General features: G+C 59.9%; 8 protein-coding genes across 11 annotated transcripts; all 8 read left to right on the top strand.

Moving 5' to 3' along the window:
- Positions 1-554: 554 nt before the first annotated feature.
- On the top strand, positions 555-1714 carry ABB37_08477 (putative mitochondrial acyltransferase-like protein, copy 2; the record flags this gene model as incomplete). 3 transcript variants are annotated; one of them, XM_015807504.1, is made up of 1 exon in its annotated part: positions 555-1714. In XM_015807504.1, the coding sequence occupies exon 1, from the start codon at positions 647-649 to the stop codon at positions 1712-1714; it is 1068 nt and encodes a 355-aa protein (XP_015654043.1). In that variant the 5' UTR covers positions 555-646. The 3 variants fall into 3 exon arrangements, with proteins under 3 accessions (XP_015654043.1, XP_015654042.1, XP_015654041.1); XM_015807503.1 differs by having other exon boundaries at positions 564-1714; XM_015807502.1 differs by having other exon boundaries at positions 567-1714.
- Positions 1715-2520: 806 nt separating this feature from the next.
- Positions 2521-3959, top strand: ABB37_08476 (putative mitochondrial acyltransferase; the record flags this gene model as incomplete). The annotated part of the gene is made up of 1 exon (XM_015807501.1): positions 2521-3959. Exon 1 carries the CDS (start codon positions 3015-3017, stop codon positions 3957-3959), a length of 945 nt encoding a protein of 314 aa, XP_015654040.1. The 5' UTR covers positions 2521-3014.
- A 402-nt stretch (positions 3960-4361) lies between these two features.
- ABB37_08475 (hypothetical protein) lies at positions 4362-5419 on the top strand (the record flags this gene model as incomplete). The annotated part of the gene is made up of 1 exon (XM_015807500.1): positions 4362-5419. The coding sequence occupies exon 1, from the start codon at positions 4430-4432 to the stop codon at positions 5417-5419; it is 990 nt and encodes a 329-aa protein (XP_015654039.1). The 5' UTR covers positions 4362-4429.
- Positions 5420-6383: 964 nt separating this feature from the next.
- ABB37_08474 (hypothetical protein) lies at positions 6384-7121 on the top strand (the record flags this gene model as incomplete). The annotated part of the gene is made up of 1 exon (XM_015807499.1): positions 6384-7121. The coding sequence occupies exon 1, from the start codon at positions 6468-6470 to the stop codon at positions 7119-7121; it is 654 nt and encodes a 217-aa protein (XP_015654038.1). The 5' UTR covers positions 6384-6467.
- A 599-nt stretch (positions 7122-7720) lies between these two features.
- Positions 7721-11766, top strand: ABB37_08473 (putative chloride channel protein; the record flags this gene model as incomplete). Of its 2 annotated transcripts, none has more annotated exons than XM_015807498.1 (1): positions 7721-11766. In XM_015807498.1, the coding sequence occupies exon 1, from the start codon at positions 8218-8220 to the stop codon at positions 11764-11766; it is 3549 nt and encodes a 1182-aa protein (XP_015654037.1). In that variant the 5' UTR covers positions 7721-8217. The 2 variants fall into 2 exon arrangements, with proteins under 2 accessions (XP_015654037.1, XP_015654036.1); XM_015807497.1 differs by having other exon boundaries at positions 7774-11766.
- Positions 11767-12309: 543 nt separating this feature from the next.
- On the top strand, positions 12310-13391 carry ABB37_08472 (hypothetical protein; the record flags this gene model as incomplete). The annotated part of the gene is made up of 1 exon (XM_015807496.1): positions 12310-13391. Exon 1 carries the CDS (start codon positions 12456-12458, stop codon positions 13389-13391), a length of 936 nt encoding a protein of 311 aa, XP_015654035.1. The 5' UTR covers positions 12310-12455.
- A 734-nt stretch (positions 13392-14125) lies between these two features.
- ABB37_08471 (hypothetical protein) lies at positions 14126-18020 on the top strand (the record flags this gene model as incomplete). Its single annotated transcript, XM_015807495.1, has 1 exon — positions 14126-18020. The coding sequence occupies exon 1, from the start codon at positions 14337-14339 to the stop codon at positions 18018-18020; it is 3684 nt and encodes a 1227-aa protein (XP_015654034.1). The 5' UTR covers positions 14126-14336.
- A 347-nt stretch (positions 18021-18367) lies between these two features.
- On the top strand, positions 18368-19701 carry ABB37_08470 (hypothetical protein; the record flags this gene model as incomplete). Its single annotated transcript, XM_015807494.1, has 1 exon — positions 18368-19701. The coding sequence occupies exon 1, from the start codon at positions 18376-18378 to the stop codon at positions 19699-19701; it is 1326 nt and encodes a 441-aa protein (XP_015654033.1). The 5' UTR covers positions 18368-18375.
- Positions 19702-20075: the final 374 nt, after the last annotated feature.

Raw genomic sequence — 20075 nt, 5'->3', positions numbered from 1 at the left:
GGGGGGGGGGGGTTGGAGTACCCCGTGAAGGCGGCAGCGCGCACAGCAGTGGTCTCGTACGTGTGTGTGTGTGTGTGTATCTCTTACAGGTGTACCATAAGAGTTGTTGTTTGCGGATTTGGGCGTTTTTTTCATTTACTTACGGTTCTGCCTTCTTCGTGTTCTCTTACCACTGACGCTCCTCTCGGCAACGGTTTCTAGGTGACGGGAGCAGCCTCAACAATGAAAAGACTGTGGATAAGGGACTGTCGTAGGGTGCTGGCGTCGGGTCTGACTCTCTGTTAAATCGATATGAGTGTGTTGTTTGTTTGGAGAGCTGCGTTGTTTCTTCTTTTCAGGGCGCTCATTGCCTCCTTATCCGTGCCTTGTGAGAAGCACGGCGGAGAACATCCGCTGCCTTCGGGTCGTCCATAGCTGCCCACCACACTCTTCTACTCATTTGCCCGTGCTTCCATTTCTATGCGTCTGTGTTTCTCTCTTGCACTCAAGCACGGAGGACAGCAATTCTTCTTCTTACCTTTTCAGCCCCCCCCCCCCACCCCCTCTCTCTCTTAGCGTCTGTAGAAGGCGACCACGCTGCAGCGTATTCTTCTTTCTCATACCAATCTACACCCTTTTTTTTGTTATCATTAGTTCTTTAATCACCATGAGTTCTGCTGTTGTGCGTGCATCGAGGGAGGCAGCGGCGCAGCTGCCGCGCCACCTCTCCAAGGCGCAGGTGCGCGGCACGATGCTTGCGCTGGCCCTCGGCGCCGGCTACACCCTTCTCCGCTGCCGCCTCGTGCCGCTGTGGATCGCACGGAGGTGGTTTCTCCTCTCCGCCACTGCCATCATCATGCCCGCCTCCGCTCTTCTCTACCTCATCGACCCGCTTCGCTACCTAGGCGTGCCGCGGCGGGTGGTGCAGTCCGTCTGTCTATTCATTATGGCCTTCGCCTTCAAGGCGGTCTGCTGGGCCAACCCGCACATCCGCATGCACGTGCAGTTCGACGCGAACGTGGACGGCAAGCCGACGAGCTGGGCGGACATTCCAGACAAGGGAATCGCGCTGACGCTGAACCACACCTCCTTCTGGGACGTGTTTGAGGTGATTGGGCTGACCCCGATGTCGCACCTCCGCCGCACCCGCACGCTCATGAAGGCCTCGCTGCGGAAGATCCCCATCTTTGGCGGCTGCTTCGACCGCGTCGGCCACTTCCCCGTGTACTTCAAGTCGGACGAGGACGGCAACTTCCACGTAGACAAGGAGAAGCAGGCGGTGGTGGCGACGCATGTCGCCGGGCACCTGCGCCGTGGCGGCAACATCGTCGTGTTCCCGGAGGGGGCCGTGAACAAAAACCCAGAGACGTTGCAGACGTTCCGCTACGGCACCTTCGCGACCATCTTTGAGCACCGCATGCCGGTTTACTACTTGGTTTCCCTCGGAAATGAGAGGACGTGGCCGGCGCAGCATCCCTACGGCGGCGCCCCAGCCGACATTCGCGTGCGCATCGGTGCCTTCCCGATCGACTTTGACAAGGAGAACAGCAAGGTGGTTGCAGCGAGGCTGCAGCAGCGCATGCAGCAGGTCCGGGATGAGATGGCAGCGGAGGAGGCGGAGGCCGACGCGGCCGCCGCACAGACGAAGAAGACGAAGACCGCCGTGGACGCTGCGCAGGGGCTGCAGAGCCACGCGAAGCTCCCCGCGGCGGGTGCCGCTGCCGCTGCCGCATAAAAGCGTGTGAGAGAGGTGAATGAGAGGGACCACAAAGGCTGAAACGGGAGGTTCAGGCTGGCGGCTGAGTTCTTTGCGCGTTCTTTTCCTTTTGTTTTTGCTGCTTTTCAGCAACTACCCCCTTACCTATACCCAACTGCACTAGCCGCTTCGTCAAGCTTCTTCTTCTGTTGTTTGTGGTGCCTTCAATGCAGCCTTCTCTGATATTGAGGCGCTTGCAGCGCGGCGCGCCTGCGCAGTCAATCCGCTGTTCCCTTTTTTTTTCTTAAGCACTCCTGTGCGTCTCGGTGTTGTCGTGTGCGCGTGCTGGGTCGCCTGTACTTAATAGTTGGTAAAAGTTTTTTTGTTGATGTTGTTGGCATTTCTTCACATTGTGATGTACCATGGGACCTCTCTCGTGCTGATCTGTATTTTCTCTCGTACCTGTTTTCCTTAATACGTATACCTTCATTATCTTCCTCTCCCCCCTCCCTGTAGAGAGCTAGAACAAGTTGCTGATGTGCCTGACACACACCCGTAGCATGCAGAACGATGCCAATAGAAGCAGTAGACACTGCCGTCGTGTTCGAATCCTTTCCATTGTTGTGCCTAGCGGATGCGGGTGTTTTTGTTTTGGTATCAACTGCGCATGCGGAACCGTTGTTGCATGCGTGCTGATGTCGATAGTTGGTGCGATGGCGTGATGTACACCGCAGCGTAGCGCTGATCGGCTCTGTGGATTCTCTCTTTATTACTTCGCTCTCTCCCTCTCTCCCCCTCCGGCGATTCGAGCGGCGCTGCGGGCTCTCGCTAAACCACTCCCACCAGCGGCAACGTCCCACCCGCACTCACACACACGAGGAGCACCTCCATCTCCTGCGCAGCGAATCGCCACCTCCTTTGCGTTACTGCTGTTGTGCTCTTATCTTCATTATTTCTATTCCCCCGTCCCTTACCCGATGTAATTGCGCTTATCTTTTTAGCTGGTGTCTTTTAACAGCACTTCTCCCTTTCGACTTCTCGGTGGGTGCTTCGCCAGTCCTGTTCCTTGTTTCCCCCGACTAGCCGATACAACCTGCTCTTTTTGTCTAGTTGGTTGGCTGCGGTGTGTGTGTGTGTGTGTGTGTGCTACGACTCCGAGGGCACGTTATCGAAGCGCAACGCCGTTCTCGTGCGTTTTGGGGGCTCTCACCACCCCCGAAAGAAGAATAGTTGTAGCTGAGCGCATATATTTATATTTATATTTAACGCAAGCATCGTCCCTCCTCCCTTTTCTTTTTCTCATCCGTTTGTCTTATTATTTCTATTTCTCTCTTCAACGATGACTTCCGTCAAGCTAGGTGCCGCCCTCGGCTTCGCGGTGTGGTACCTCCTTCTTCGCATGCGGTGGGTGCCCGTCCCCCTCATGCGCGCGTGGTTCTTCCTCGTGAGCCTCTGTATTATCTTCCCCACCTCTGCCATGACGAGTATTCTCGTACAGCTGCACCGCCTCGGCGTCTCCGCCTACCACACCCAACGCCTCTGCATCGTTCCGCTGGTCTGCGCCTTCCGCGCCGTCTGGTGGCTCAGCCCGCACATCCGCATGCACATGCAGTTCGACGCGAACGTGGACGGCAAGCCGACGAGCTGGGCGGACATCGAGCTGCACCATCAGGCCTTCGTTGGCAACCACACCTCCTTCTGGGACGTGTTCGCGTTCTTGTGCATTGCGCCGATGTCGCACCTCGTGCACACCCGCACCATGATGAAGGCCTCGCTGCGGGACATCCCCATCTTCGGCGGCATCTTCGACCGCGTCGGCAACTTTCCCGTGTACTTCAAGTCGGACGAGGACGGCCATTTTGAGGTGGACAAGGAGAAGCAGGCGGCGGTGCAGGTTGGCGTCGAGGCGCACCTCAGCAGTGGCGGCAGCCTAGCCATTTTTCCGGAGGGCGCCATCAACAAAAACCCGCGCGTGCTGCAGACGTTCCGCTACGGCACCTTCGCGACCATCTTTGAGCATCGCATGCCGGTGTACTACTTCGTGCACCTCGGCGCGGAGAGGACGTGGCCGCGGTGGACGATGGTGGGCGGGATGCCGACGGACATGCACATCCGCGCTGGCCGCTTTCCGATTGACTTTGACAAGGAGGACAGCAAGGCGGTGGCGCATCGCATGCAGCTGTACATGCAGAAGGTGTACAACGAGTTGCTGACGGAGTGGGTGGGGCCGCAGGCGGTGGAGGTGGTAGTGGAGGAGGCGAGCCTCAACAAGAAGACGAGCTAACAGGAGAAGGTGTCTCTTCTCTCCGTCTCCTTTCCACACCCTTGCCGCCGTGTGTGCGTGTGTGTGTGTCTTGAGCTGTTGGTGCTCTCTCTCTCCCTCTCTGAATCGCTGGTGCTGCGCACTCTTCCTTGTGGACATATTGCTGTTGCCGTTGACGTTTGTTCTCGTTGCTTACACCGCCGTTGAACTATTACACACACACACACACGTTCTCACCGCGTGATCGCCGTTGCATCGTACGAAGAAAATACACTTACAAGCAATGGAAACAGTGCATGTGAAATCGGCTCTGTTGGCGCGTGCTCTCTCTCTCTCTCTCTCCTCCTCCGCTCTTTCGCGTAGGATCTCTACCTTCTTTTTTCTCTCTCCTCTATTGCTGCTGATGTGTCTTTTATTTTTAAAGTAGTAATCACTTACCGTAATTACACACACACACACACACACACGAAAGAAGAAGAGTTATCGTCAATATGCAGAACATCCGCAACGCAGCCTCGCATATGCCGGGGTCCTCCAGCTGTTGGCAGCGGAACTGGCCGCGAGTTTTCCTCCTCTTCGCCTTAGCCACCGCCGTGCTCTGTTTTGTGTCGATCATCACCGGTCTGATAACGGCCGTCCTGCAGCCGCGACTCGTGCTGCTCAGCATCTACTGTCTGCTGTTCGCGCTGCTCGGCTTCTCGGCGGAGCTGCGGCAGTTCGCGTGGTGCCGCCGGGTCGTGTACTTGTGGATGCGCTACTTCTACTTCCTCACCTACTACAAGGCGAGGGCCATCTTCTACATTATGTTCGGCTTTTTACTCCTGACGAGCCGCACGCTGGACATCATCGCGGCCATCGTGACGCTCGCACTCGGCATCATGATGCTGCTGGTGGCCCTCGTCGTGGACCTGCCTGTCTTCGAGGACCCACGGGAGCAGCAGCAGAAGGAGGAGGAGTACCGCAATTACTACTCCGGACCCCCGCCGAACAGCGCCGCCGTGGTGAACACGAATGCGGGCACAAACAACGTGAATATGAACACCACCAGCAACAACGGTGTGCAGGCGGACACACCGGCGCAGTTCAAGAGCGGTGCGGCCAACGCGCAGCACAACAAGCAGGCGGCGGTGGTGCCCCCCGGTGCCGCGCCCGCGCAGACGAACCACTACACGGATCACACCTACCGCGACAGCGGCGATGACGAGCCGGCGCAGCGCGAAGGAACGAGCACGTACAGCAACGTCTCTCCTAAAGCGAACCCCTACGAAACGAACAACAGCGATACCTACGCCGGGGCGAACATGTTTTCGAGCGGTGGGAGGAGCGGACCAAGCATGTTTGCGCCATCGCCGGCGACGCAGGTCGCATCACCGCCGCTGCAGGAGGCCGGCGTGACGCGCGGCGGCAACACGGAGAGCGCCATCCGCCGCGACTTCGCCGCGGCCGTCGGCTCGAGCGCGAAGGGTGATGACATAAGGTAGAGCATAAAAGTAGATGAAGAGGAATAATACGATGTCGCAGTCAACGACGGTCGCCGTCTGAGTAGTGCGAAGGAACGGGAGAGTATTCCTTTTCAGCAATAGAAATAAAGGAAAGGAAACTCCTCTTTCTGACCCTCCAACCTCGCCTCCGCAACGTCCCACGCCGCTGCGCCGTACGACGAGGCGTAAGTTAGTAGCGCTCTCACGTTGCCGTCGCTTTTTGTTTAACAATTTATTATTTTTCTTGATTTACAGACGCAGAAGAAATACGCCCTTGTCGGAATGGACGTGTACGTGACCTCCACTTGCAGCTGTTGTTCTTGTTGTGTTGATCCACCGTTGCTTTTCCATTGCTTTTTCCTTTTCTTCATTGCACGTCTGCGAGCGTTTCGCTGCGAACACATCATACAATCTTTTTCGTTGCCGCCTGCGCTTTCTTTCTCTTCTTTCCTCTATTCTCTCTATTCTCTTTGTTGCGTCTTGATGGTGACGTGGTTGGTGGGTGTGTCATGTGACTTTATCGATGCGGCGGTGGTGGCTCTTCGTGAAATCAAATATTTAAGACTCCAGAAAGGGAAGCGCACGAGGTGCGTTGGAAACTAAACGAAAGAGGAGGGAGGAGGGGGGAAGTGAGTGGCGGTGGGACGATGATGGCACATCTACTCGATGCTTACGTGTACGTGCGTGCGCAGCAGTCGTCTACGACCACATTCTTCCACCTACTCTCTCCCTCTCTCGCACACAGTGCAGACGATGCTTCGTCGCGCTCTTCCCTCTCGCTCTCTCTCTCTCTCTCTCTCTCTCGACAGCGCGGCTTTCGTATTCCGTCAGGGCATGATCCCGGCAACACTTACACCGCTCTTTTTTCTCTTATTGCTTCCTTTTCTTTTCACCCATCTGCTCTGTTGCCTCGATGCGCGGCCTACACCCGTGTTTTCTCGACTTACCCGTCGTCATCGCCGAAGTCTCTCCTTACTTGTTTCTGTAAAACATCTTGTTGTTGTTTATCGCCGTCGCTCACGCCGAGTCGCAGCGGAAGGTTTCCAGCATGAGCGACGATGACGGACCGCCGCCGGTGCACGACGCACACAGGAAGCCGAAGCACCCCCTCTCCAAGTACAGCAGGGGCTACGGCGCCAAAAAAGACGCGGTGATGACGCGCGTGGATCCGCGATTTGATTCGATGTTCGGCCGCGCCGATGCCCGCCAGTTTGAGCAGAACTACGGGTTCCTGCGCGAGGAGGCCGAGCGGGAGGAGGTGGCGCGGCGCTTCCGTGTCAAGTGCTTAAAGTGTATTATCCGCCGCTGCGAGCTGGAACAGGCGGGGGAGGACCTGGACGAGTACGACCTGTCCGACTACGAGCAGGAGGTCTTCGGCGAGGAGCATCAGCGGGAGCTGCGCGAGATGAAGCTGACGCCGCCGCAGCAGCTCTACGCGGAGCTGGAGAAGCTGCAGCGTGAATCGCAGCTGTACATCGCCCGCACCCGCGACAACGCCGCGAAGGACCGCCACTCGAGCGTGAGGAAGGAACTGTTGAAGAAGGAGGTGCAGGCCGTCAAGGCGGGCACGAAGTCGAAGCCGTACTTCCCGAAGCGCGCGGCGGTGAAGAAGGCGATGCTGGCGGACAACTTCACCCACCTGAACGAGAAGGGCGGCAAGGCGGCCGTAGATCGCTACCTCATCCGCAAGCGGAAGAAGTAGAGATGGACGTATTCCCCCTTCCCTCCTCCCTCCCCCCTCTCTGTCTGTCTGTGGTGTTGTCGCCGTCGTGTTGCCTTGATGATCCCTCTCACTGTGTGTGTGTGTGGGAGGGGGGGGGTCTTTTTCTGTCTGCTACCTTGGGCATTTGGTGTGTCTCTTTCGAGATTGCCTTTTTACTCCTCTATTGGCCTCTATTTTTCTGTGTCTGTTTCTGCTTTGTGGTAATTAACTCTGCGATTAACACACACGCGCGTGAGCGGAACTCGAAGAGATGGCTCTTCGGCGGAAGGATCTTTCACATTAACCTTCAAATAAAAAAGGAAAGGACGACAATTCATGTCTGTGTACCACTGCCTCTTTTGCTCTCAGGGACGGATCGACGGCGCTTTCTCACTCACGGAATGAATGAAAGAAAAAGCGTGGATGAGTCTGCGCCACGGCAGCTGGGGAGTGCTCATGCTAGTCGTACCAAATTGTGGTGTTGCTGCTCATGATCAACGCTCATGTCTGCGCAGCAATGTATCGCTCCTCCCTTTCTCCATTACACTTCTTTTGGTGGTGCTGCTGTTTTCGTTTATTTGGCTTCTCCTTCCCCTCAAGCTCTTTTTCTTTTTATATATTTCTTCTTGCCGATCTGCTGCGGTCCTTCGCAGCTTAAACTCCGCGCGTCGCGTCAGCACCGTCGACGTCGTGTTGCTTGCGTGGTGGCCCTTTCAGCGGACGCGTGTGGGGAAGACGCCTCCGTACAAGGTATTCCCCCCCCCCTCCTCTCTTGTCTGGCTTGGTTTTTACCGCTTTGCTTTTGCGTTTATTTTCCTCCTCTTTCGATCGCTTTCAGCATTCCCCATTGTTCGTCGTTCACCACCCACAGCGGCAAAGGCGCTAATACATATATATTTGTACATGGCAGCGCTTTCATTGAGTCGTCTTCCCCAACTGTCCGTGATTCGTGACGTCTGCGCTCCCCTCTGAGCTTTTCTCTTTCACTCCTTTGATTTTCCTCATAGTCAGCGAATCCATCGCCACCCGCCAACGCAACAGCATTCATATTGGCGCTTCCTAGCGCACTCGTACGAGAACGAAGGAGAAGGAAGAGATGCGCCTCCCGGCGAGCGACTTCGGTGCTAGCGATGTCGCGCCGCCGCTGCACGAGCGCGAGAGCTGGCTGCAGTGGTTAATTCGGACGATGCGGGAGACGGCGAACCCCAACACGATGCACACCGAGGACCTCACCCCGGTCGAGCTGGAGAAGCAGGCGAGCTTTGAGAGCCTGGACTACTACAAGCCGTACCCCGACATGTACGTGGAGTACCTACGGGAGAGCCACGAGAGCCGGCGCCATCAGTACCTCGACGCGTCTTCGGCTGAGGGTGGCTCTCGACAAGTGGCAGAAGCGGCTGTTGAGATGCCAAATCGAGTCCCGCCTGCACCCTCCTCCTCCGCCTCCGCCAGCTCACCCATGCAGCAGGTCGCCGAGAGCTTCCCGATGCTGCAGATGGACCAGGACGAGCGCCACGCCGCCCTTCGCTGGACGCTGCACGTGCTCATCGCCTTCTCCGTCGGCATCGTCGCCACTTTTGTGTCGTACGCCGTGGACTTCGTGGAGAAGTACCGGGCGGACGTGTTGTACCGTGTGATGGTGCGTGACGGTGAACACGGCATCGTGGGGATCGTGGTGGGCTTCTTCTACACGGTGCTCGGCTCCGTTCTTCTCACCGCGGTGGCGGCGGGGGTCGTCGTGTACTTCGAGCCGGCCGCATCAGGCGGCGGCATACCAGATGTGATGGCGTACCTCAACGGCGTGCACCTGCGCAAAGCGATGAACCTGCGGACCTTTCTGGCGAAGGTGATCTCGTGCATTTGTGCGGTGTCGGGTGGGCTACCGGTGGGACTCGAGGCCCCGCTGATCCATCTCGGGGCGATCACCGGCGCCGGCATGACGCAGGGCCGTAGCCGCACGTTGGGCTTCCAGACCCGACTTTTTCAGGCCTTTCGCAACAACAAAGACCGGCGGGACTTCATCACGGCCGGGGCGGCCTGTGGGGTGTCCGTCGCCTTCGGTGCGCCGATCGGCGGGTTGCTCTTCGTAATGGAGGAGGTGAGCAGCTTCTGGGATCAGAGCTCCAATGGGCAGATCTTCCTCGCCACGATGCTGTGCTTCACCTTCAGCACCATCATCAACTCCATCGTCGAGGATCGGCGGCTGCTGGGGTGGGTCTCGAACGCAGCCTCGGTGCTGTTTGAGGTGAACTTGACGATCCCGCTGAACCTCGTCTCGATTGTGCCGTCGCTGCTCCTCGGCCTTATCATCGGCTCCATGACCGCCTTCTTCACCAAGGCGAATCTCATCCTTATCAAGTGGCGCCGACGCGTGCTGCGGCCGTACCCGTTCCGACGCTTTCTCGAGCCCGTCGTGGTGGGGGCGGTCTTCTCCGCCTCCATGTTTGTGCTCTCCCTCGCCGCCCCGTGCGCGGAGGAGCTCGAGATTGACGACGTCAACGACACGATACACATCTGGGGCACCGAGGGCGCGGGCCGGCTCTTCAACGCAACGTGCGCAAAGCCCCACACCTACTCCCCGCTCGGTACGCTGAACATGGCATCCGGCAAGAACACCATCCGCCATCTCTTTTCCCGGCAGACGGCCGGCGAGTTCACCGTGGCGAACCTCCTCCTGTACTTCTTCATCTACTTTGGCTTTGCGGTTCTGTCCAGTGGCATGGCGGTGGCCGGTGGGCTGGTGGTGCCGAGTCTTGTGATGGGGGCCGTCTTTGGTCGCCTGTACGGCCTGCTGCTGTTTAAGATGGGTGCGAAGGAGGTCCCTGGCATCCCGAACAGCTACGCGACGTCGGTGGCGTGGATGGACCCGGGCTTGTTTGCCTTGATCGGCGCTGGCGCCTTCCTCGCCGGCACCTCCCGCATGACCATGGCGATTTGCGTCATCATGGTGGAGCTGTCGTCGGAGCTGCACTATCTGCTGCCGGTGATGGTGGCGATTGTCATGTCCAAGTCGACGGCCGACTGGCTGTGTGAGCCGCTCTACCATCAGATGTTGATGATGGACAGCGTGCCGTACCTTCCGCACAACATCGTGAAGCCCGAGTTTGAGCAGCTCACCGCGGCGGACGTGATGGCGAGCGAGGTGGTGATGCTACGGAAGCGGGAGCGGACGGAGACGGTGCTGGCGGCGCTGCGCGACAGCACGCATCACGCCTTCCCGGTCGTGGAGGCGGAGCTGGATGACTTAATCGCGGAGGAGGAAAAGGAGGGGGCACCGAACACAGTGAGCAGCCTCAGCGGCGGTGACCGAAAAGGAGCGCACAGCTCGTCGCCCCCGCCCAACCGCCGCGCAGCGACGTCAACCGTCAGCGCCACCGCCACGACTGCGTCAGGGGCGCGCTCGCTCGACGACCCGTCGGCGCACATCCGCTACAAATTCGTCGGCCTCGTTACCCGCGAGGACTTGCAGGTGTACTTCACGTTGCCGCAGCTGCAGGAGTACGACGCATCATTGCCTGCGCCGTCGCCGACGCCGGTGCCGCTGACGGCGGACGACAGCGACGGCTTCGGCGGCCGTCTCGCCCCCTGCGTGCTGGCGATCCGAAAGATGTCGTGGCAGCAGTGGATGGCGCAGAAAGGGAAGCTTTTTTTCACCACGCTGGACCGCTACGAGTGGGTGCGGACGCACATCCCGGACGGGGCGCCGAGCGGGGCTGACGTGGGTGCCGAGAGCGCCTCCTTCATCAGTGAGAGCCGCCTGCCGCCGGTGGTCGACCTCTCGCTCATCGTGAACCGCAGTCCATGGGTCATCCCGCCCTTCTTCAACCTGCAGATGGCGTACCACACCTTTCGCATGATGGGGCTGCGGCACATGGTCGTGGTGGACGGCGACACCGTGACGGGCATCATCACGCGCAAGGACCTCCTCGTCGACTCCCTGCGACGTCGCATGAAGGAGCTGAGTGCGCGGCTGGCCACGGCGGGCTCCGCGGCACCGTCGCTGCCGCCCAGCCGCACAAATCGAGCGTACGCCCCGCATCGCCGAGGCGGAGAAGCGGCGGCGGAAGACGGGGGCGATGCTCGTGGGCCGGGGATACACGTGTTGCGCTCGGGCGCTGGGACGGCAGCGGCGTCGCGACAGCTCCACCGGCAGACGAGCGCGCCCACGGCAGCCTCTGCGTGGTCGCGGCTGGAGATCGAAGCGGAGAGGTGGCCGGCACCGCTGGATGCTGCGTTGGGGTCCGCGGCAGCACAAGGCAACGAAAAGGATGAGGCGAGGGAGCAGTATGGTGCTCCACGAGTGAAGGATAGTAATGGCAGCAGCGGTCCTCATCAGCCGCCGTCGCACAAACTTGTATCACCGCTGAGTTTGTTGTTCGACAGCTCGTCGAGCGGCACCGTCAAGTCGGGGCCGGGGCGTGCCGTCGCGGCAGCCGACGTGGCCCCTTCTCCCTCACCGCCGCCACGCGCGATGGCGCAGCAGTCCTCCAAGGCGGGGGAGGCGAAGGATGCAGCCGCGCTACCGGCGAAGAGTGCGACGACGACACAGAAGAAGAAGCCGCTGTCGCCCGAGGCTGCGATGCTGTTTGACCTGAGCGTGGTCAAGTCGCCGCGAGAGGCGTCGCAGGATGAAGGCGGGCTTTGAATGACACGACCGCTCCTTCCGTTTCTTTCGGCGAGCGCCGGTGATGATCGTATTGTATTTTTCCTCCCCCTTCTTCTGTTTCAGCCTTTTGCGTGAGGGTGTGTTTGCTCGTTGGTACAGCGTTGACCGCTGATCGAGTTGTACTCAACGACATGAAAAAAAAAATGAATGAAAAGTACGAACAACATACACGTGCGTTTGCTGTTGTACGTCACGCAGTTCCCACGCCTCTCTTCGAAGTTTTTCTTTCTTCTGGTATTGCACCTCGCACTCCTACGCGTTGGTGAGAACGTAAGCGGACAATGCGGACAAACGAAGATATTAGTAGCGAGCGTGGCGCGTGGCGTTGGGCGATGGTCCCATTCACGGTCTCTCGGTAAAGAGAACAAAAGGTTCATGTACAGTGGCCGAGCGGTACTACAGCGGGTTCTGAGTATCGCGGAGTCTGCCGTTGCCATTCCGTTTCGTTTATTACTATTATTATAAACCCGCTATCTTGTCCAACACCATTCTCTTTTGGGTTTCCTTCATTGGTGTGAAATAGCTTGAAGGACAGCAAATACGTGCTGTCACGCACATTGATTTTCCTCTTGTACTATTTACTGCTGTGTGTGTGTGAGCTACTACCAAAGAGACTCAATAAGTACTTACAAGAAAGAAAGAACTCTATATCCTTTCATTCAGCCGTAATGTCATCTGACGCCGACCTCGATGCGAAGCTGACGGAGCTGCTCCGAGTCATGGTGAGCCGGCTGCCGCCCAACAAGAAGCTGCCGACCGCCGTGGTTCAGCAACTCCTCCGCACCAAGTACGGCGAAACCTACTCGGAGGCGTACGTGCAGAGCCACGAAGCCTTCATCGCCGATGCGATTCTGCAGCTGGCGATTGCGAAGGAAAACGCGGCTGCGGTGGTGAAGCACAACGACTCGTCGTCGGTGTCGTCCTCCTCTGCGGCTGCGTCGGACGACGACGATGCGAGCGACGATGAAAGTGACGAGGACAGCGATAGCGGGGAAGAGGAGGAGGAGGAGGACGCCGCCGAGGACGAGGAGGTCAGCGCGGACTCGGAAGAAGACGACGAGGGCGATGATAACTCCACAGATGACGACTCTGATTATGACGACTCCGATGACGATGACGCCGCGCCGGACCGCAAGAAGGCCCGTCAGGAGGAGCTCGACGCAATTACGCGGAAGGAGCAGCGGCAATCGCAGCAAAAAGAGTCCACAAACGGCGAGGCGGCCGGGAGTAACGGCACGACGGTGACGCTGGCGGAGCGCTGCAAGGCGATGGCGGAATGTCTGCGAAAGCTGAGCTACCGCGTGCGTGCCCCGAGCGAGTCCGAGACGCTCGAGGAGTACCTTCACGGGTTCCTCATCGCGGAGTTCAAGAAGCACGAGATGGACCCCGAGAAGTTCAGCAAGTCCGACATCAAGCGCTACCGGATCAAGCGGGAGGTGGAGCTGCTGCAGCAGGATGGCGCGAGTCTCTCGTTGGACCGGCGCAACCGGGCGGGCCGCGGCTTCAGCAATGTAGTCATTGCTCCTGACGGCGGCGCACAGGCGGCCGCCGCTGCGCCGGCGATGGTGGCCAAGCAGACCTCGATGTTCCTTGACGACGAGTGAGCGCGACCCGCTGTGTTGCAGCGCGCAGGGTCGTTTTGCACCTCCTTTATTTTTCTTCTTGTGTGCGTGCGTGTTTGGGTGTGCTTGTTTGGTACGGACTGAGCCGTGAGGCAGTCGTTGCGCCAACACACCTACGCACACACACATGGCACACACATATCCATAGATCACGTTGAGCTTCCTTTGGAGACGGAAGAACATTGTAGAGAATGAGGCATATGCGGAGCAGGTCGCTGATGTGGCGCGCTGTAAAACTAAGAACTATTATTTAAGCGTATCGCTACCGGTGTCTCTGTGTGCGTGTCTGTGTGGGGGCGGGGCGGGGGGAGGGGGGATCCGCTTCTTCCTGCCGACCTCTCCATCGCACCGATCGATTCCAATAGCTGCATCCGTCTCTCGCCGTATGCGATGCCGTTTGAAGCGTGAAAAAAATATCACGGAGCACTCTTGTTGTCGTTGCCGGCCGTGAGCTTTCTTTTCTCTTCGGTTCTCCTACAGAGGCGACTCGTTTACTGCGCAGCAGCGCACGCGTGATGGACGGGCGAGAACACCAAGCAAAGGAAATTCAAACGCCAGGGATGATGCGTCTCTCCGGACAACACCCCCCGTATCCCTAAGTCGGGGTGCCCTTTGATGCCGCGACGTCGGCCACTCGCCCTGTCGTATTTCTTTCTTTCCCCTCTCGCCTGTTTGTTCTCTTCTGCTTATTGCTGCCGGGTCGTGTTGGGGCGGCAGGTATCACGTGCTGCCGCACACAAGAACACAGAAAGGAAGCACTCGAGGCAGCGCCGTAACCATCGAGCCCTTCTTTCTCTTACGTTGCGGCAATCGAGCCGGACCAGTGTACAGCACCCTTTTTTTTTTCAGAAGTCCGAGGAACATTCATAGAAGGTAAAGACATTTTTTATCGATAGAAAGAGAGAGGGAAAGATATTGGCCAAGTGCATGTCGTCTGCATCCCGGCATCACGACGACGGCGACGAGGCAGCGCCACCGCGGCGTCCATGGCTGCCACGTCCGCCGGGGCTTTCGACCAGCACCAGCAGCACCTCCGCAGCAGCACCGTTAACGGACCTCCTTGATACGATGCCGATGGGCGGGGTCGACACGTCCGCACCGCACCACCTCGACGGTGGACTGTGCGACACGCAGGAAACGCAGGAGCTGCTCGACAACTTCTTTGCGCTCTACGCGTCACCCGATCAGGGCAGTGCGTCCGCGCCTTGCGCCGCCCGCCCGCAGCACCGACAGCGTCTGCCGCCCTTGGATGCGGAAGGTGAAGTGGCGGAGGAACAAAGTCCACGCCGCGGTGACGAGGCAAAGAACACGCCCTCCGAACACGACGGTGAGGACGAGGACGAGGAGGGGCCGGTGGGGCGCACGGACGGCCACCACGCGCAGCAGTCGCAGTACGTCCCGGTCGAAGAGGAGGACGAGGAGGAGGACAGCAATGACGTTGACAAGGAGGACACGGTGATGCCGCCGTCACGTCCGTCGTTGGCCAACGGCTTGAGCGCCGCAGCGGAGCTCGACGGCGCCGCCAACTCACGAAGTCCTCCTCCGCCGACATCATCCACAACGCTGTCTGCCTCTTCTCTTGAACAGCAATGCAAACCTGCTGAAAGTGTGTTCTGGCCTTTTGCTCACCCCCCGCCCTCCACCGCGCTGCCCCTGGACACCCAAACCCGCGCAGCCTTCCACACCAGGCGGTACGGCGCCTTCATCAAGGCCTACCTCGGCCTGTCCGACGAGGAGGTGCGGCAGGCAGAGCGGCGCGGGCGTGGCATCTGCATGATCGGTGTGCGCCGGGTGGCGCGGCACGGGAAGGCCAGTGCGGCATCGCCCATCAGCTATTCTTTCGCCAGTCCCCGACTCATGCCCACGTGCAACGGCGCTGCCGGCGACTTCCCGGCTCACCCGTTCCGCTGTGTGCGGCCCAGCAACGCCGACCCGGTGCGCACGCAGCGTGTCTTTCTTCGCCACTCCGTTCTGGCGGTGGAAGGCGATGCAGTGTTCTGTCAGCTCATCGACCGCGCCGAGACGCTTTACGCGGTGGAGCAGCAACGGATGGAGGACGCGGCGGCCGCGGTGGCCGGTGCCGCCCTCCACCGCAAGGACGACGACAAAGACGACAGCGGCGATTTCAGCACGGAGGGTGGCACCAACACAAAGGCCAAAAGCGAAGGACAGCCTGCCAAGGATCTCCACGGCAGGCCAACGACCGCGCCGGGGATGTATCCGCAGTTTCGCCGGCTGCCGCGAGTCACGGAGCCCTACCTGCGTCCGAACGCGCGCTGCATTGCGCTGCACTACGGGCTGCCCGACCACCACAACTCCCTCCCTTCCTCCTCAGCCAGCAACACGAACGCAGCGGCTTCACCGCGGCGGGGAGCTGAAGGGGCGGGGCAGACGGAGGCGTCGGCGACCACGTCTACTACTACTGCTACGACGACTGATAGTTCAGAGGAAACGTGTTTCCCCCGTGCGACTCTCATCGCGGTGGTCAGCACCACCCGCCTCGAGGAGAACGGGGAGATCTACATCTCCATGGACTCCTACTACCGCTGCCTAGACGAGATTGAATGGTACCGACGCTGCTACCGCCACTTGAATGAACGCTACGGATGCAGGGCGTCTCTGGAGCTGTCACGGTGCAACACACCTACCTCCTGCTGCCCCACAACGGCCCCGAGTACGGAGCTGCACGTCGCAAATTCAAGCCACAGTGCTCACACCTCCACAGCGGGCACGGGCGACGTGTACACGGGTGTGAAGCACTTTCCTGCCTGGCCGGCCGAGCTCGCGTTCTACCACGGCGTAGGCAAGCGTCACGCCAGCCGCGTCGCGGAAGGTGCGTTTCCCTTCACCCTGGTCGAACTCGGTGCCGCGCCGGAGCTGGGGGACGGCCAGAAAGGCGTGGTGGCCTCGTCGTGGATTCCGTATGGGACGTGTCTGCTGTACTGCGGACCCGCCGTCGCCACGCGCAAGGTAGAGAAAGTGGTGACGTCGCGCGTGTTCCACGGCAGCGCCGCGTCACCCAACCCGGCAAGAGCTGCAGGCGACGGCGGCGGTGTCAAGGCGGTGGTCGGTGCTGCCGCGGCTGAGGGGCTCGACGAGGACGCAGAGGAGGACCTGTCCTTTGTGACGGACGACACGTACGCGCTGGGCCTCGGCAGACACGGCGTGTGCTTCGGCCAGGGTCTCACCCGCTACATCAACCACCGCTACAACACCTCGCGGTTTGGCAATGTCGAGCTCTGCTCCGTCATGCTGTCGGTGCCCAGCGAATTCAGCACGGAGGGAGGCGGTGGCAGCGGTGCTCAGAAAAGTCCCCCGTCGGACGGCGCCGCCATCCTCCCCTCTGATCCGACCCTGACGGAGGAGGAGAACACTCGACTTCGATTCACGGTGCGGAAGCAGCACGGGCGCAACAGCGGTGGTGGAAACGCGCGCTCGGCGGATGTCTCCGCGACAGCAGCAGCCGCAGCTGCACCGCCCCGCGGTAAACGCAAGCAGGCCCCGCTCCGCCGTGCGCAGCGCTTCTTTCTGGAAGAGAAGAGCTTCTTCGTGACGGTGCCGTTTTTTCTGGTGACGACGGACATCCCGCCCGGGGCGTCGCTGCTGGCGTGGACCTACGGCGAGGACTACGACGCGAAGTTGGAGCGACAGGCCGTGGCGGAGGGCCACATCGTCCCCTACGCCGACGCCGCCGTCCTAAACCGCCGTCTCACGACGCCGTCGCCTGGTCGAAGCCTGCAGCGCTACGGCGGCGATTACCGCTTTGCCGTGGGAGCGGGGGACGTCGTGTGGCGTCGACGCCCGCTGCTGCCGTCGTCATCGTCGTCTGTTCTGTCCTCTGCCTTCTGCGCCGGCGGTGCGGCGTGGCTGGTCCCGCCGCCGGAGGACGACTTATTTGTCATTGTGCAGACACAGCGTGGCAGCGTTGAGCAGGTGCTGCTGCAGCCCCTCGTCCGTGTCGAGCTGACCGATGCAGCGCTGGACGGCCTGTTGCGGGAGCAGCACCTGCTCGACTACGTCTCCCCGCACGTCTCCTCCAGCGCGGCGGACGGGAGGCGTCAGCCGCATCGAGAGGCCGGAAGAGGCGGACCGCGAGGAAGGGCGGCGGCGGGAGGGAGAAAAGGCTATCGGCGCGTCGCACCGGCCTGGTCGCAGCACTGGGCGGTTTTCGAGTTGCCCGACAGCGCCATCGCGGGTACGTCGGCGACGCTGTCGCTGGCACGCGCCGAGGACGCGCTGCGGCGGTGCTGCGTGGCCACCGTGGAGAGCGTGGGGCTGCTGCAGCCGGATATCGACTACAGCGTGGTGCATTCGAAGCGGCCGGAGAGCGGCGGGAGCGGCGGGCGGGGGCGTCCGGGCCAGAAGGGCGGCGGACGGCGAGCGCGTTTGGTGTTGGACACGCCGCGTCAAATTGTCGTCAACTTAGACGATTTACACCACGCGACCCACCTCGTGCGAGCGTCGGCGGAGAGGGCAACGGCGGTGCCGGTGCTGCTGAACGGACTTTTGTGGCCGCTGTTCAGCGCCCACGTGGAGCGCAGCAGCGGCAGCGGTGGCGGCGGCGGGCCCGTTGGCTCGAACGGAGGGGGTGGTACGATTCCTGTAAGGTGAGCGTGAGTAATGCACCGCATCTCTCTCTTATTCTTCTGCTAGTTCGGTTGCTTGGCGGCTTCGTTCTTCTAGTGATGATGCCTTATAATTAATATTACTACGGTGGACGCGGTGCTCGTGCATGTTACTCTGCTTCGCTGCTGAGTTTCCGTCGTCACAGCAGCGACGGACGACGGTGGCAGACAACCAAGACCAGAGAGAGAGAGAGAAAGATGTTGTCTTGATGATCGAATACATTTGGGCGATGGAAGCAACGAATACTCGCAGACGGAAAAGGCGCTCCCACGCCGCGCCGCTCCCCTCTTGACCTCCCCCTCTCTCCCTCTCTTTCTATTTCCACCCTTCCAGCCAGAGCATGACGGTCACCCCGTGGTACTGCCGCTACGGCATTCACGGCGACGTCGCACGACACACGAACATCGATGGCACTGCCCTCTATCGAACGCGCGAGCGTCCCTGCGACTGCGCGCCACCGCCGCCGCGGCCCGTGTTGCGCAGACCACTGCAACCGCGTCGTCCCGCGTCTGCCACAGCGAGTGGCCAACGCCGCCCGCGCGGACGTGGGCGAACGGGACGGCCGCCCTTCCAACTCCCAAGTCAGCAAGACAACCTCGCCAGTGCACCTGCGCCGACGTACCTGAACCAACCCTTGACGTTTTATGAAGGCGGACTGCGCGTTGTGGTTCCACCCATCACAGTCGAGTCGAGCGGCGGCGGCGCGGACGACCTGCGAGATTCCTTGTCCCGCCTGATGCTCAGCTCCGGCGGAGGGGCGATGAACTGTTTGCCTGCTTTACCTTCCATTCCGGTTGTGTGGCCCCAGCCGGACCTCGCCGACCTGCGCAACGACGTGTCTCAGCGGAACGGTGCACCAACCACGCCTGCAGATGCTTTCTATGGCCGCTACCCAAACACAGCTGCATCCACGCTTGCTGCTGTTCCATCGGAAAGCCGTGTTGCGTCTCCCTTCGCTGGAGCAACTCCGCCTCCTCCTCCGACGGAAGCTCCCACCGCCGCCACAGGAGTAGATGCAGATCCGCCTTATCCCCCCTCCGCCCCCGTGCCGTCTGGTTTGTGTTCGCCGACGCGACACGCGCTGCACGCACGCTGGGGCATCTCCTTCTGTTCTGTGTGCGGCCTGCCTCTGACTTCGAAAGCAACGCCGTATACGCCGGTGACGTGTCCGCTTGGCCCGCACCTCCACAATCAGCAGACATCATCATCTCCCACGACGACGCAAGACGACGGTAATGCAAACGCAGATAACTTTTGCATGCTGTGTGGAACCGGCTTGAAATCCCCCGTGGATGCAGCGACAGCGGCGGCGGCAGGTGGTACCAGTTCGCGTCCTCCAGCAGAACCTGGGGTGAACCAGCCGCCGCTACAGCAGTCGGCGCTGCACGCAGACTTCCTCACGCGACGGGACATGCAGAGCGTCGACGAGATCATGGCACACTTGCTGGACAACGCTGCGATGCATGGAGGAAGAGTGCAGCCACCGTGTGGACTGCCCAACTGCCGCCTCTGCGAAGGTGTTGCAGGCGCCACCGATGCATCAGATGCGCTAGAAAGGTGTAGAAGTGGGTGCAGTAAGCAGGGCAACAAGTGGTGGGGGTGGGGTGCGCCAGCCATGTGCGGCAGCCCTGCGGTGGCCATCATCCACAATCATTACTACAGCTGAGCTTATCTAGACTTCATTAGAGTTAGTTTGTTTCTTTGTTTTATTCCTTTGCTACTGATTAGATTAGATGCACTATATCCTCTCTTTCCTCCTCCTCTTCCTTTCCATTTTTTTTTGTTTCTCCGATGTCAGCATCACCGGCGAACACGTCGAAGAAGCGAAGTCGCATGAACGAGCGTGAGGCAACGTACACGCTTGCGCGCCACGACAGTTGTTGTTATTGCTGTTGCTGACGCGAGCTGATCACGACGAGACGAAAGACTCTCTTTTGTTAGAAGAATAAGCAGGACGGAATCGAACATGGTGACCCGTGGATCCCCCTCCCGAAAGTGAAGAGAGTCTATATATATATATATATATATATGCTCGATGTG

The sequence above is a fragment of the Leptomonas pyrrhocoris genome (assembly GCF_001293395.1).
Source record: "Leptomonas pyrrhocoris isolate H10 chromosome Unknown, whole genome shotgun sequence".
Lineage (NCBI taxonomy): Eukaryota > Euglenozoa > Kinetoplastea > Trypanosomatida > Trypanosomatidae > Leptomonas > Leptomonas pyrrhocoris.
The sequence above is the reverse complement of the archived record's forward strand: the minus strand, read 5'-3'. Positions and strand labels throughout refer to the sequence as shown.